Source organism: Homarus americanus, unplaced genomic scaffold (genome assembly GCF_018991925.1).
Source record: "Homarus americanus isolate GMGI-L3 unplaced genomic scaffold, GMGI_Hamer_2.0 scaffold20930, whole genome shotgun sequence".
NCBI lineage: Eukaryota > Metazoa > Arthropoda > Malacostraca > Decapoda > Nephropidae > Homarus > Homarus americanus.
This window is the reverse complement of record NW_024748502.1, coordinates 5,161,983-5,179,746: the sequence shown is the minus strand read 5'-3', so window position 1 is coordinate 5,179,746 and position 17,764 is coordinate 5,161,983. Positions and strand designations below refer to the sequence as shown.

Below are 17,764 nucleotides of genomic sequence, written 5' to 3'. Positions count from 1 at the left end.
GAAACTGAATCGCCTTTCACCTGTTTTTCCCTAATCCAGATAAGTAACCTCTCTGTTTCTGCTATTAGGGATCTACCTTTGAACACTCTGGTAGATTTGTCTCTCACTTTCACTTCCTTGAATTTGTCTTTCTGTGCAAGAATTGTCGACACAGTTGATGTCGACATGCCATATTCTTTGCTGAGCACATTTGATCTAATGCCTTCTTCATGTTTTCTAATTATTTCCTGTTTCATCTGAATTGAAATCGCTTTTCTAGATTTCTTGGGACCAATGCTGGATTCAAAAACAATTTCAACATGTGATATTTAAAATTTAATTGCTGTAAGTCTATGTTTGTCTTTGATACCCCCAAAATGTTCTACACTACTGAGGGTATACGCAAACACTTGTTATCTTGAAAATAGGTTCTTATTCTCGTACGGGAGATATACAGAGGAACTAATAGACAGTCTGCTTCCACACCATAAGGACTAGCGATCTCAACTCTCTGTATCACTCCGCGCTGGCATGTACAGATGCCAGCATTCACAAGCTGAATACATAATATGTAAATATGATAATTCACATACATAACATGGTGCATTATAAATGGAAATATTACATAGGATTAATACATGTTCTGTAATACTTTATTATACATAATTAATAGAGTAATATATGAATACACAGCTTAAGGTACTACTTCATGTCTATATTATACAGTAAGTAAAGAATATTTTCTTTAAATTAACACTGCACTGTGCTATATATATCATCAATATGTAAAATAAATTTCAAAATGACCAATAATTTGACTGAGAACACAGAAAAAAAGCATTTATGTCGGAGAGTCTGAAGCAAGGTGTTACCTCCACTGAAAAGACACAGAGACTAACGCCTGTTTGGTGCGCATAAAACTAGTTTCCTGTACAGTATTACCCCGCCTAACGCGGTTTCACTTAACGCGTTTTATCATATACGCGGTGCCTCGCCAGAGCTGAACTTTCACTTAACACGGATTTTTTCCACATATACGCGGTGAGTGTCCGGCTCGAGACGCTATTTTTAGATTTGCCCCACCCGCCACCCTGCCTGACTGCCTGTTTTAGCTCATAAAATTCATACAAATTACCCGGCCAGAATATAATTTACATTGCTGGAATTCTTATAATTTGGTGATCATTTTGAATATAAACATCATATATTTTGCATTAGACATACAAATTTTAGATAAAAATTTTTCTCAGAGTAACTATGTTATCTTTTGTGCAAAATATATGAATTTTATATTCAAAATATTCCTGGTCTTACAAGGAATCCAGCACTGTCAATTATATTATCCTAACTTTAGTTTGAGGTATTATTTATTAAAATTTAGTGGTTATCCCACACATCTCCTTGGGACGGTTGGTGGGGGGTGGGGGGAGGGAGGGACCGACCGACCATCTGTTACCCCGTGAAGAATTATTATTTTTTTTTGTTAACTGAAGATATTTGTTTTAGCTCATAAAATTCATACAAATTACCCGGTCTGAATATAATTTACATTGCTGGAATTCTTATAATTTGATGATCATTTTGAATATAAACATCATATATTTTGCATTAGACATACAATTTTTAGATAAAAATTTTTCTCCAATTAACTATGTTATCTTTTGTGCAAAATATATGACATTTATATTCAAAATATTCCTGGTCTTACAAGGAATCCAGCAATGTCAATTATATTATCCTAACTTTAATCTGAGGTATTATTTAATACTAAATGTTAAAAACCCTGGAAGGGAGGATTGGTGAGGGGTGGGGGGGAGGGTTGGGACTGACCGCGCGGTTGGAAGAGGGGGGGAGGCAAGGTGGGGTACTTTGATTGACAGATAGTGTTGTGAAGATTATTATTTTTTTTATTAACTGAAGATATTTGTTTTAGCTCATAAAATTCATACAAATTACCTGGTCAGAATATAATTTACATTGCTGGAATTCTTATAATTTGGTGATCATTTTGAATATAAACATCATATATTTTGCATTAAACATACAAATTTTAGATAAAATTTTTTCTCTAGGTAACTATGTTATCTTTTGTGCAAAAGATATGACATTTATATTCAAAATATTCCTGGTCTTACAAGGAATCCAGCAATGTCAATTGTATTATCCTAACTTTAGTTTGAGGTATTATTTATTAAAATTTAGTGGTTTTCCCCCAAAAATTTCTCTGAGAGGGAAGAGCCAGCAGTGTAGTGTGAGAAGAGGGGGGAGGGAGTTGAGTCCATTATTTGAATGGACATTAACTTGGCGACTGTATTTCTCTATTTCTCTTAAGTATTAATTGTGTGCATGTACCATCATAAAATTAAGATGTTATTTTTACTACAACATAGGTAGCCTATGTGCCTTCAAAAAGTGGAGTTTGGGGGTCCGGCCGGTTTCTATTGGAATTAATCCCATATGTTCTGTTGTTCACTTAACGCGGGACCCTCTGGGTTCAATTGACCGCGTTAAGTGGGGTACAACTGTACTTCAATTATGTTCAATACCGGTAATTGTTAAAATGACTAAAAAATTAATATAAAACTTTTAAAATGATTGAATAGTACAACCTTCTTGATATTTACTAAAATGGTAAGGAATTTAAGCCCTAGAACCGATTACTGTATTGGCGGACAAATACGACATCTAGTGTGCAAGCGAAAACATGTTGAGGGGCGCTCGTAAGGAATTTGTAAATCGAGGTAATGCTCGTTAACCGAAGTTAAGAATGTTATGGAAGGTAATTCATTAACCGAGGCGCTCGTTAACCGAGGGATCACTGTACTGTACTAGAAAAAATAATGAAAAAATATGGAAATAAAAAAATAGATTTAATAAAAAAATATATATATCACCAACCCTGATTTTATGATATGTTGTGTATGAAATTTAGTGTTTATCTTAGCAATTTTTTATAATAAAGCGGTTATAGAGTAGAAGTCCAAAAATCCGGACTGCTTGGGGATTGGGTCGGTCCGGATTTTCCGGATTCTCAGGCAGTACTTTTAAAATTCAAATTTAATGAAGAATAAAGAAGAAATGAACAGGTACATTTTGATAGTTTATTCATTTGCAAATATAGCATGCTTCATTTATCAAAACGAGCAGTTTTAATGAAAAAGCTGTGAATTCTAAATTTTATTCTTTGCCTTTTATATATCATAAATTGTAGACTTTCCAATGTCGTATGTTTCCATTAGAACAGTATTGCTCACACCACGATCTAGTTTCTTAATTATTTCAAGTTTGTCACTCAATTTCAATGTGTTCTTCTTTCTCTTCACACAACGAAGTTTATCTACTTTAGGAGCCATTATTATGGGCTTGTACAGTACTCTGTAAATGGAAAGAGTAGGACTCAAAATATTGTTATATTACAATGGTATTCTATTCATACTGTGCTTGATATAATGCATTCACGGAAATGTAATATTTTTGCTGAACGTACGTATTACAGTGGAAAGTGGGATAAAATCGTGATGAAAACAATGACTTTCGCTTTCTTTCGTTCAAAAGATGTTACCGTAATCACTTTTCGAATGGTTTTCAGTTAAAAAAACTGTTGTATTACAATAATATTCTATCCTAATTGACTTGAATAAATACTACGATACCATATTTCTGAATATTTTCATTAAAATCCATCAAAATCATTTTCCTTGTCATCGTCTGCAGCACCAAACAGCTTCTCCCAGTCCTCGCTTTCGAATCGTTTTCAGTTAAAAAACTATTACATCACTCGTCTATTTTACCTAAACTGCGCCTGAATGAATATATTCTCGGAGATAAATAGTAGTTTTGTGGAAACGTGACGTATTTCAATGTAAAATAGGATAAAATACATGACGAAAACAAAAGAATTTACCTAAGCTTCCGATGTTCTTGAGATGTTACTCGTTTTTTTAATAGTTTTCGGTTAAAATTCTGATATATTACAATGATATTCTATTCATACTGTGCTTGATATAATACATTCACGGAAATGTAATATTTTTCCTGAAATTACATACGTATTACAGTGGAAAGTGGGATAAAATCATGACGAAAACAATGACTTTCGCTTTCTTTTGTTCAAAAGATGTTACCGTAATCGCTTTTCGAATGGTTTAGTTTAAAAACTGTTGTATTTCAATAATATTCCCTCCTAATTGACTTGAATTAATACTTGAATGGAAATATACAATATTTTTGTTGAAACTACCCGGGTTTCAGTGTGAAGTGTCGTAATAATAAATGGTAAACAATTTGCCTTCAGCACTTGTGTTTCATGCACGGCGAGCCTCAGTTTATAGGACGTAGAGCGTTTTTAGTGGTTTTGTTGTTCCATTACCCTCAAAAACGTGGGTGGAACTATAAACGAGGAATATCATAAATTAACGATTTCTTGGTCAAAAAATCAGGGTCGACTGATAACGAGGGGGGGTTATAGACGAGTACAGTATATACGGTATGTTGTCACAGTTTGATTGCCCATTTTAAAGTGGCGACCACGTGGTCGCTTGTTGTCGCTGTGCAGCTGTGGCGCTCACGCATGCGCACATGCACACAAATGCCCGCTAAAAAAAAAATCGTTTTTGAAAAGTCCGGATTCTCGGGTGGTCCGGATTTCTGGCATCCGGATTTTTGGACTTTTACTGTAGTGCTGTTGGTGACACGTGCGAATGAAAAACTTCAGTTGCGTTTGGATTGTTGGACTAAATTATAATTTTTACAAAATAGGACGAAAGGGAACAAAATTCAGTTACAGTAAAACCCGCTTATGCAGACTAATTGGGGGGAAGGAGTGTTCGGGATGTGAGGTTGTCTGCCTTGGAACAATTTAAAAAAAAAAGACCCCTATTTTATACCAAAAACGAGTACACCACCAATGTATCTATTTTTTATTTTTAATAAATACATGTTTTTTAATAAAAAAAAAGTACTGTACACTTACCCCAAAAATAGAAGGCAGACCCAACTGGACATGCCTCTGCCTGCAAGAGGCATGATGATAGGAAGAGGAACCTCCTCTGATAAGGAGATTGATGGTGAGGGCAAGGAGGCACTGCTGGAGGGTCTTGACTTGAAAAAAGTGTCAATGTTTGTTTGAGTGACCTTTCTTCTTTGCTCCTGTATGACAAGTTCTGTCAAGTGCCTTTAGAGAATGTCAGGTCAGAAAGTACAGTACAGTATTGTACAGTATTATGATTTATGGAGAGGGTGAAATTTAAATTTGTTTTTTTCGATTTTTTTTTTATATGGGATTACCCCACCTGACAGGTCACTGACCCACATCAGGGCCTGGAGGACAAAATATAATACAGGTTGACAATCCCTTATCCGAAATCCTTGGGACCAGATGCATTTCGGTTTTTGGAATTTTTCGGTTTTCAGAATGTTTTTTTTTTTTTTTTTTTTTTTTTTTTTTTTTTTTTTTTTTTTTTTTTTTTTTTTTTTTTTTTTTTTTTTTTTTTTTTTTTTTTTTACAGGGATCAGCCCACCTGGGCACAGGTCACTGACCCACATTGGGGCCTGGGGGCTAAAATATAATAATAATAATAATTATAATGATTATAATAATAATATTTCATAGGTCTAGGTCGTGTTTCTCACTTTTGATCTTTTTTCATTCTTGTATTTCTTTATAATTATTATTATTAATTATTATTATTATTATTATTTTATTACAGTATTATTGTTGTTATTATTTTTGTCATTCTGATTTTATTTTTGTGTATTTTTTATTAAAAATTTTATTTACTATGAATAATTATTATTATTACTGTATTATCATTATTATTATTATTATAATTATTGTTACTATTACATTTTCTCCCTCCAGGCCCCGATGTGGGTCAGTGACCTGTGCCCGGGTGGGCTAATAAAAAAAAATATACTGTAACAGGCGGGCGGGCGGGTCGTGTTGCGTCTCTGTAACAAAGCGTGTTCGGCATTCGGGCCTTCGATGTAGAGCAGCAGAAATTGGACAGTGATTACATAAGATCGTCAAGATCGTCTTAGTGATGTGAAAGTGTAAATCGATGTAGGACTTTTAATGCTAGACACGATTGTATTTTTGAAAACTCAATTTCCACCGAGTTGGAGGTACAGCCAGGGTCACAGGCCTATAACCACACAATCACTGCCACATGACAAAGCTTTTATTTTATTTTATTTTTTAGGGTGTTGTGGTCATGGCTGTGATAAAGGCCAACCAGGGAGTGTAGTACTGTGCCTTCAGTTAAATCAGTTCATAGTTGTCATCAGTGAATGCAGAAGAGACTATAAATAACTTAAAGTGAATACATATTGGCAATCGAGCTGGTAAGGACAACTGCCAGCCTATTCGTGTCATAGGTGCCACAGAGACTTTAAATTTTATTTTGATTGTGTGCTTTCTCAAGGACTGAATCTGTGTTTATAATACACCACTCACAGGGAGATACAGTGTACACAGTGATAGTTCATAGTGTCATCAGTGACCGCTGAAGTTGTAAATAACTTAAAGTGAGCACTCACTAGCAAGCAAGCTGGAAAGGCACCGTGCCAGCTGAAACCAAGTCGTGTCATAGGTGCCACAGAGACTTTAAATTTTATTTTGATTGTGTGCTTTCTCAAGGACTGAAACTGTGCCTACAATACACCATTCACAGGGAGATACAGTGTACGCAGTCACAGACGACAACTCTATAGGCAACAGAGAGTAGCTAAGTACTTTTTCTCTCTTTATTTTTTTAAATAGGTGTAGATTTATACACAGTCTGCACCACCTCCCCCCCCCCTCATAACAACAACAACAACCATGAGTTTGATATGTGATTACTGCAGGGAGACGTCGGATATGGAGGATACAGGCCTGACTAATGCAACGTTTAGGAAGTTACTAACTGCCGTAAAGCATGATGGCTGTTGCTGGTATTGCTCTGGCTGCATAGTCAAGGTGAATGAAGCGATTGCAAGCCATAAGGGAACGAGTTCTCTAGGGACGAAAATAGATGAAGCAGGAGCCCTGCTGGTTGACAAACTGGAGCAAGTTGGGAAAGAGATCCTTGCTAAGACTGAGGGGACTTTGAAGAAGTGTGTCGAAGAAATGAAAATTAACGGACCTACTGTTAGGGGAGAGGAGGAACACCAGGAACGGCTCCAGCGCAGGAACAATGTAATAGTTTTTGGAGTCACCGAGAGCCAGGCGGAGGGAACTGTGAGTAAGGAAACACACTATAAGGTGCTGTTTCAAAATATTTGCACAGAGGTTCTGAAGATTCCAGCAACCCCTCAGGATGTGAGGAGGCTGGGACAAAGCAGGGGGCTAAGCCTCACCCCCTCAGGATCACACTAGTGAATGAGGAGGAGAAATGGCAAGTTATTCGGCAGGCAAAAAACTTAGCAAGGAGCGAGGCATTTCGGGATGTATTCATTCACCCAGACCGCACGGTAATGCAGAGGGAACAGCACAAGAAGCTCCTGCAGGACTTGATGCAGAAGAGGGAGGAGTCGAGGAACGGGGACAGGTGTACATGGGTTATACTCGGGGGGAGGGTAGTGGAAACAAGTGTGCCGACACAGGGCCAGGGGGCAGCAGTGCACCCTCCACCCACTCAACCCCCCACCCGGGAGGCGGCACCAGCTCAGCCTACCGGACAGGAGGGAACGAGCGCCGTGTAAACAATGACATTTCTAACCACACCCTGCAAAATACAGTGTACTTAGCAAATGCTGCAGCTTCTGAGAATGTGGGTGGAGCGGGTTTATTACTAAGAGCAGAGACGTTACCGAGAACAAATTCTGGCTTGAATGTCATGTACACTAATACTGACACGTTCCTTGATAAGAGAGAGGAGTTTGAAACACTACTAAGAGTACACCAACCAGATATTGTAGGAGTTGTAGAACTGTTGTACAAGAACAGGAGAATCGACCCAGAGGAATGTGAGTTCAATATTGCTGGATATGACTCATTTACGAACCTAACTCAAGAATCCTGCAGGAGGGGTGTGGTTATCTACGCTAGGCAAGACCTTAGAGCCAGCCAGGCGAGGGTACAGGGAGAGGATGTTTTTGAAGAGTCCAAGTGGTGTAAAATTAAATTAAAGGGAGGGGACTTACTTATCGTCGGGTGTATCTACAGATCCCCAAACTGTGGCCCCCTAAATCAAAGGAACTTAAGAACCTTAATAAACAATGCGGCGATGCTCAACCCTAGCCACCTCCTTATCATGGGGGACTTTAATTATGGCGACATCGACTGGAGAAACGAGTCCACCCCGAATGACTTGAATAACCCTGCTACTCTTTTTGTAGAAACTGAGAGATAATTTTCTGTTCCAACATGTGAGAGACCTGACACATTACAGAGGGGAGCAAACACCCAAGCCACTTGACCTCATCATAACAAACGAGGAGGGTATGGTGGCCAAACTGGAACACCTTGCCCCAGTTGGCACCAGTCACCATACAGTGTTGTCATTCAGATTTAACTGTTACCTAGTTCAAGATAAGGCCAGGCCAAGGTGCAAATATTACAAGGGAAATTACAATGGGATGAGGGAAAAGATGAGGGGTATCAACTGGCCTGACTTATTAAGGTACAAGAATGTAGACACTACGCTGAATATCATAACTAGTAAAATGACCCATTTGATCGATAAATATATACCCAAGACCAAACCTAGTGCTTCTAAGAATACGAGGGGATCACTACACATGAACCATGCGGCGGTCGACAAAATTTATGAAGAAAACCCAGAAATTCAAGACGTGGGTTGGGTCAAACGATATGAGCAAGACAGGAGGATGTATGCAAGAGCCAGAAACCAAGCAAAGATAGAGTGTAGGAGGGCTGAAAAGGAGTTCCAGAGGTTGGTTGCACGCGAGGTCAAGTCAAACCCAAAGGCGTTTTACCGTTATGCAAAGTCGAAATTGAAAACACGAGTAGGAGTATCAGACCTGAGGCTTGAAGATGGTAGTTACGCAGATTCTGACCAGGATAAAGCTGAGGCATTGAACAGCTTCTTTTCCTCAGTGTTCACAAGAGAGGATGCAACTAACCTTCCTGCGTTTGAGGACAGACGGTTCGACACAGCACTGACCCACATTGTGTTCACAGAAGAGGGTATTAGAAATAAACTGTCCAGGCTAAAGGTCCATAAGAGTCCCGGACCTGACATGGTGCTTCCTAGAGTGCTAAGAGAGCTGTGCAACGAGCTTGCAGAGCCCCTGAAGATCCTGTTTTGTAAATGCCTGGATGAACAAATGGTCCTCAGTGAATGGAAAGTGGCTTATGCGAGTCCTATCCTCAAGAAGGGCGATAGTCACTCCACGAACAACTATAGACCGGTGAGCCTGACCAGCATAATATGTAAAGTACTTGAGAGTATTATCAGAGATGCCGCGATGGAACATCTACTACGAAACAACCTTGTAAAAGATTGCCAACACGGTTTTATGCCGGGGCGCTCTTGCTTAACACAATTGCTCAAGGTATTGGATATTTGGACCCATATTCTAGAACGGGGTGGTAATATCGACAATATTTACCTAGATTTTGCCAAGGCTTTCAACAGTGTACCCCACGAAAGGCTGAAAATCAAACTGGAAGGGTACGGAATTCGGGGAAATGTCCTAGCGTGGATAGAAGACTTTCTACATGACCGCAAGCAGTGTGTGGTGATTAATGGCACGAAATCGTCATCTGTACCTGTAACAAGTGGGGTACCACAGGGCAGTGTATTGGGCCCGCTATTGTTTGTTTGTTTCATAAATGACATGCCTGACGTTGTACACTCCTCCATACAAATGTTTGCCGATGATGGCAAGTTATTTCGGGAAATTAAGAACCAAGCGGACTGTGAAGAGCTGCAGAAGGACCTCTGTGGGCTCCAGGAATGGTTGCTGAGATTCAATGTCACAAAGTGTAAGAGGATGCACCTGGGGCGTACCAACGGTAAGGAGGCGTATCATATGTCCCAACGGGATGAAGAAAATGCACTAGTTGAGACTGTGTGTGAGAAGGACCTAGGTGTGTATGTTGACAATGAGCTGAAGTTCTCGGGCCATTGTGAGAAGAAGGTAAATCAGGCAAATAAATTATTGGGTCTTATAAGAAGGTCGTTCAGATATCTAGACGGTCCGTCCCTCGTGACGATCTTCAGGAGTGAAGTGCTTCCCCATCTGGAGTACTGTCACCCCATCTGGTCCCCGAGATATGCTAGGGACTGTCAGTTGGTTGAAAATGTTCAAAGGAGGGCCACCAGACTGGTGCCTGCACTTCGCACCTCAGCTACCCTGAGAGATTGAGCGCCTGAACTTGCCTAGCTTATACTACAGACGGGCAAGGGGGACCTAGTTGAGGTGTATAAGCATCTCAGGGGCACTACTCAGTTGAGTGTCCTTACTTGGAGCTGGCGGACGCTCGCCCCACAAGGGGTCACAGCTCAAGATTGAAGAAGCCGCAAGTCCAGAAAACCTTGAGGGCAAACTTTTTCGGAGTGAGGGTTGTAAACTCTTGGAACAATCTACCAGAGAGTGTTGTGACGGCACCGAGTGTGAGCTCTTTCAAGAGAAGACTTGACCAACACTGGAGCGGGTTCAGGTACATTCAGGAGCCGGTGCATGCCCAGTATTTGCCAACAGTGCGTGACAGACGTGACCGATCGCCCGGGCGGCTAGCGAGCTGATCTTTTGGTGAAGAATATAAATGAAAAGAGACGTGACCGATCGCCCAAGCGGCTAACAAGCCGATCAGTGGCGAAGAGGATAATAAAAAAAAAATGCTCCTCAAAAAAACTTTCGGTTTTCAGAGCTTTTCGGTTTTTGGAATTTCGGATAAAGGGTTGTCAACCTGTACAGGTAATAATAATAAGCTATAAATAAAGCAAAATGAAAAAGAAAATCAAGAGTGAGAAATGATATATGTATGTTGTGCTGTTAAAGTAAGAAAAAAAATTGAGCCTGCAATTATGTGTAAATGAGGTAGAATGTCAGATGAGCAACCTGGGACTTGGTCCAAATTTTTTTGATGCCATATGGTAGCTGGGTCTACCATTAGACAACACATAATGATTCCATTATCTTCTCAGGCGGTAGTACCTCTGTGTTTGGTAGCTGCCTACTACCTGCTCGATTCCCATTATAGTTTTTAAGAAAGCCAGCTGTGCCCTGGTAAATCATACAGTTAGTCCTTGATATATGCAAGTTCAGCATATGTGAATTCACTCGTGCAAAGACCCTATTCTTACCAGGAATTCAATTAATACAAGCAAAATTCATCTTTTTGCGATATGTTGCACTCTGATATGGATTCCAACCCTGATGACTGTATATGTCACTCCAACACCATAACTTACTATGGTAAACCTTGACCACCACCTCCATCATCTCGTCTACCCAAGTTGATGTACAGTATCAGCTTTCAATGTTAAGTATACTGTACTGTCCCCTTTCTTTATTATTTAAAAAATAATATTGTATTGATTTGTTTTGTTTTACTTTAAAATGAGTTTGGAACATTTTCATTTTGAGTTTTGGAACACATCCTATTTTTTCCCATTTAACTAATTACAGTGCAGGGATTCGATATACAGTATGTGATTTCAGTTTATGCGAGGGTTTTCAGGGATGTATCCCTCGCATATACTGAGGATTTACTGTATCAAAATTTTATTTGGGTGTAGTATCTCATCTGTGTATGCTTGTGACATGTTATCTTTGATTTCATAGTCCTTTATGTTCTTACCAAAATGCCTTTCATGTATCAATTTTTACAGGTTGCTTTCACAACGCGCATCTACCACCCAAATATTAACAGCAATGGTTCCATATGTTTGGATATTCTCAGGAGCCAATGGAGTCCAGCCTTAACTATTTCTAAAGGTATGTGAATGTTGGGTTTTGCAGCAAATATTACATTCTTTATTATTAGCAAAATAATTTTTGGAAATTTACTATTTTTTATTTATGTCCTGTGTATTTGTTACTTTACCTTACAAGAAGAATTTATTAAGTGTTAACTTAAGTAGAAGTGCACATAGAAAGGAAGATTATTTGTGCAGTAGACACTTGCCATTCATGGTTTTACAACTATTCATGGTTCATTCCCTTAAATAAAAATATTGGTTGGAGGTACAAAAAAGTAGTTCTATATTACATAAACAGCTCCTTTCCTTCTCCTATCATCTTCTGGGTAACACCATTAAACAAATAACATAAGAAACAGGCAGATGTTGGGGCTTGCTGGCTGGTCAGCTGTTCGCATATGTAAAGAAACTTAATACCTCGTCGGGGATTGAGTGTTGGATTTTTTGCAGGAAAATATTATTTTATGAGAATGAACCTAAACAATCGTCCTCAAACTAGCAGTGTGTTTAATTACCCCAGTAAACTTATTCATTGTTCATTATACAAATGTCATTGGCCATTTTTTCCCTTCAGAGCATTAAAGTAGCTTAGAGTTCTTAAGGAATAGCCCGAAGCAAATTACCTATGTTATGTTTTTAAGATAATTAGTAAATGGCAAAATAAAAAACAAAACAAAAACATTTTGACTTTGTGTTTTTTAGGTGGGTGTTTTAATTGCCAGCCCTGGTAACAGTGAAACTCTACTTTCATATGTATTTGCTGAGAACCAGGGAACATAGTGACTTTTAGCAATGACACCACGGCCTGCGAGCAGATATTACCCAAGGTAGGACTTTGGAAGACCTGGATGCATTCAGTATACAATAACGAAAAAACAATTGGCTGAAATGTTCAGAAACATAACTCCACTTTTAGTACTGTACACATGAAAGTGTAACTCACAACTCATTACTGTGTATATCGACTAGTACGAAGCTTAACTTGAAAGAGCAGAAAAGTAGTAGAGAATGGTGAATAAAATATAGCTCCTCCCTGACTTGGGTTAGGGACCCAAATCCAGGTCGTAAGTCGGAAATTAAAAAAAAAATCTAAAATTAAATACAGTACAGTAAAAGTAATCAATAATGAAGAGTGGATACAGTGTGACTGAGCACTTACCTTTAATGTAGTCGGCTGAATGCACACGGGGCCCCCGTAATTTTCGATTTACAGGATACATGGAGATTATATTAATAGGATGAAGCAGAGGAGGAGACAGGGCTGGGTGGGTCATCAATGTTGCTTTCTTCAGACAGGTTTATAAACAGGGGAAACTTGCTGGTTGAAGGTATTGGATCATCTTTAGGGAGTGAAGAGGCAGCACTGGTGTGGGCGTGAGGAGACAGCAATGGGGAACTTCTTAAAATAGATGTCCAATTTAGACTGCACAGTTTGCTTTTTCTTTTCATTATAAATTTCCCTGTAGCAAGCAAGTGCATCTTGGACCATACTGTCAACTTTGGCAAAATGCTCATAATTTTGATCTATTCCATCAAACATTTGTATCCCCTTATTAATTGTAGCAAATGCTTCTGTCATTTGCTTCACTGAAAATTTTTTGGGGGTGCAGGTCCTTCTACATTTTGAATCGCTTCTTCCTCTGAAATTTGTGTGCTTCCAGTTCGATGAGATCCTCGTTACTTAGCTCTTCTGCTACACTTTTAACCAACTGTTCAACATCTTCATTATCAATTTCTAACTGAAGCTGTTTACCCAACTCCACTATCTTGTTACTAATCTCAGAAATAATTTCATTTTCATTAAATCCTCTGAAACTTCACATATCTTTTAAGTATTTTCTTCCATATTCCATTCATGCACTGCTGTGTAACCTCATCCCTTGCTGCAATAATGTTCTTTATAATGTCAAAATGTTGTACTACTTCCAAAACTGTCTTGAGCGTTTTCTCACCTTTAGTAGCAGCAACAGCCTGAGCGAAGGTCGTACGTAAATAATTTGCTTTAAAAGCTGCAATAGCACCTTGATCCATGGGTTGGATGACAGAGGTAGTGTTAGGTGGAATGTAGGCTACCAGGTGTGGTGGGTGTTCCAGAGCATTATCCAAAATCAGGAAAAATCTTGAATGCAATCCCTTGTTGCAGACAATACTCCTTGGCTCGAGAAATGAAACAACTCATGAACCAATCCTCAAACAGTACTAGGGTCATCCAGGCTTTCTTACTGCGATAAAACGCTGGCAGTGTGTGCTTGCTGACATTTTTAAAAGCCCTGGGGTTCTCTGAATGATAGATCATGAAGGGCTTGATCTTGAAACCAGCAACATTCCCCCCCAACAGAAGTGTAATTCTGTCCTTGAATGCCTTGAATCCTGGAATTGTTTTTGCCTCTTTGTGGATGTATGTCCGTTCAGGCATGCACTTCCACAATAATCCAGTTTCATCCACATTGAATATTTGCTCAGGCAAATAATTTCCTTCCACGATCACACGATCTAGCTCCTCCTTAAAAGCTTCGGCAGCACCAACATCAGCACTAGCTGCCTCTCCACTCACCTTAACATAATGTAAACTGTAGCGGTTCTTAAATCTGTTAAACCACCCATGACTTGCTGTGAAGGTTTGGTCGCACTCATCTCCTACCTGGTCCTTCAGGCTTTCGAACAGGCTTCTTGCCTTAGCCTGTATGGTTAGAAGGCTTAAGGGTACATGCTTCTGTATCTGGTCTTCCATCCATACCACCAATAATTTTCCATCTCATGAATAGGACCTTGTCTTTTCTTTGTAATTATAGTTCCCTTTACTGTATTGGTGCTGATCCTTTCACTACATCACGAATACGTTCCTTGTCCTTCAGAATAGTGGATATGGTCGAGTGCGAAAACCCTAGGTCGCGTGAAATTGTTGCTACAGTTTTTCCATTTTCATACTGCATTATTATCTTCATTTTCATCTCCTTTTCTTCTGAGCACCACCAGCACTCTCACTTGAATGCTTTCCAGTCATTATAAAGTCAATTAAATATGAAAATAATGTCAGTACACAGCGCGATCAGTTGTGGATACAAAGACAGCCAAACACCAACTGAGCGCTTGACTGCGTGGATGTTGTACACACGCGGTGACCAAAGCCACGCCACACTCTCGTACGGGATGGAAACGTTTCGGTATAGAAAAAGGATCGCATCATTTGAAAAAATTTTTGGTCCCGACTGCGTGGTCGTATGTGTGGATGGTCGTTATGGACTGAGCAGGTCGTAAGTGCGGGTGGACGTAGGTTGGGGAGGAGCTGTACAGATAATACATACAATAGGTAAATGTAATAAACATCATAAATGCTGGCATATGTCTCCATTGCAAATATTACATATTATTGATTGAGAAATGTGATAAATTACAATTATATTCAATCATTGATAGCAACAATATGTAGAAAATCAATTTGTAGCATGCAATGTCTCCAAGAGTACAGTATATGAAATACAAAGAAGATGCATGATGTCACAAGAGCGCAATGAATACTACACCAGGAGGGGCTAACAGCTGGAGGCTGTTCCTGTGATGGTGGACCATGGCCATGTTCAAGAGGTTCCTGTATAAATTGCAATTGCTCAAGAAGCAAAATTTAATGTTTTACTTATAGTTTTTTCACCATTCTTTGATTTTTTATTTATTTTATTTTTTTGCCTGTGCTGGCGTCTTCATTATAACAAGTGATATCTCCATTAGCCGGAACAATTGGTGCAGAGCACTTCCGAGAATGAGAGATTTCCGAGTAACGAGACAACTCTCTTAAAGCTGGAGAAAATTCCTCATCCCCGGAATTTTCCGGGTAACTGAAAAATTTTCTCGGAAGTTCCAGATTGATGCTTTATATCATCTCTCTAAGCTGGAAAAAGATTCCTCACCCCCAGAATTTTCCAGGTAATGGAAAAATGTTCCCAGGAGTTTTAAAAAATTGTGCATTGCATCATCTCTTGAACCTGGAAAAATATTCCCCATCCCAGGAATTTTCTGGGTACTGGAAATTTTTTCTCAGAATTTCAAGAAAATGTTCCTGATTTTCATCTCTCAAACCCAGAAAAAGGGTCCCCCATCCCCGAAATTTTCTGGGTACTGGGAAAGTTTTCCCGTAATTTTCCAGAAATGTGCCCCTCGGAAAATCGTTCCCAAAGCCTGAGAATTCCAGTTTTGGGAATGGTTTTCCGATAATTTCAATTCCGGCTATAGGAGAGTTCCAGGTTTGAGGGATTCCAGCTAACAGAGATATTACTGTATTACGGCAATGCAAGGATTAAAACCACGGGTTAGTGTTTGTCTGTTAAGTCCAATCAGTTATTATGAGTAAAGATATTAATTTGCAACACTAGAACCTGAGTTAATTTATTTAAAGATCCCATGCAAACGGTGCACTGCAGGTCAAAGTAAAGACCACCTCCTTAAGCAATCCAAAAGTATACCAGGCTCTTTCACGTATTACTTAACAAAATTTTCAACTCAATTTTGCATTCTTGGTAGGCTTAGCCTACATACCATGTTTATCTAATGGCCACCCACTACATAGTCTGTGTAGAATCCCTCCATTATTCCTGATTGCTTTGTTTAGGGTTATTTTGAAGCCCAGTACTGTTCTCGAGGTAATAGATCATTCACCCTCTGGGTGAAGGAAGATTTCCATATGTTTAGTCTGCATGATACCTTGGTGAGCTTGAAGTCATGTCCCTTCACGTTGGTTGTGTTTGACATAAAAAAAAATGGCCTGGGTTAAAGTTTTCCATTTCTTTCGAGATGTTGATTGTCTATGAGGTTTACTATGTCTTCTCTAAAGTTCTTAGTCCACACTCTACTTGGGTAACCGAGATGACTTAGTTCAGGGTCATCTTAGTCGCCCTGTGTTGCTTATTTTCTAAGGATGCTAGGTCTTTCAGGAGGTGGGTTTTATGCTTGTACAGTAAACCCTCACAGATCCGGGCCCGGTAAATCCGGATTTTGGAAGGGTGAAGGTAGCTTTAGTCTTAAAGTTTTTATCTTATAAAATGTCACAGACTAAACTAAGAAGAACATAATTTGCTTGTGAAGAATTTGAATATAGACATGAGTGTTGTACATTTTAGTACAAGTTTTTCAGCTTGTATTTTTGGGTAGATATACAACTTTCTTCATTTATTTTTACTCATTTCCATGCACACACCATCCTAAATACATAACGTGAAAAAAGTAAAAGAAATAATTGTCCTCGCTGCAAACCTCTACTGTATGCAAATGGAGTAAATAATTACTAAATTTATTATGTCTAGTGCAAACTATAGCATGTTTATATTCAAATTAATCAATGTCTTACAAGAATTCCAGCAATGTAAATGATATTCTCCCAGGTCAATTCATTGACATTTTAATAAGAGAAAAACTTGAAGCCCCCTCTAAAGGACAGATAAATAAATACCACTAGACCTTTGGTGCCAACTGTTAAACACCTCACCTCCCCATCCCCCGGCCAGGGTTTGGTGGTTTTAGGCTTAAGTTTTTATCTTATAAAATGTCAGATGAAAAGTAGCAGATGTAATGGGGGGATTTAAGTGTAAGATATAATATTTTCTTGTAGGATTGGAAAGTGAGGAAGTTTGGTAGCGTGGCCGGTTAGTTATTTTGCTGTAAATACGTTTTTAGGGGACATCTTTCTCTAGACACTGCTTTCAATACAACTATTTATTATTCACTCAATGACACAGACACATTAATAGAACTTTATATCGAAGTTACTAGAACATTATATTTATGTTACTAGATACTGTCTCCCGTACACAAACATAAAATGAATACACTTCCCACTGTAAGTAACTCACCCTATGGATAGCTCTGACATTGACTCACGTGTGACCTGAGGGAGGCCAGCAGATGCTGCTGGACTATGTCTC

At 38.9% G+C, this 17,764-nt stretch overlaps 1 protein-coding gene across 1 annotated transcript in view; it reads left to right on the top strand.

Annotated features, from left to right (window-relative positions):
• Window positions 1–17,764, top strand: part of LOC121880349 (ubiquitin-conjugating enzyme E2-17 kDa) — an 80,572-nt gene that overhangs the window by 44,870 nt on the left and 17,938 nt on the right. Inside the window, exon 3 of the mRNA XM_042387505.1 lies at window positions 11,763–11,868. Coding sequence (XP_042243439.1) covers window positions 11,763–11,868 — 106 coding nt within the window. The remainder of the gene's footprint in view (window positions 1–11,762; window positions 11,869–17,764) is intronic.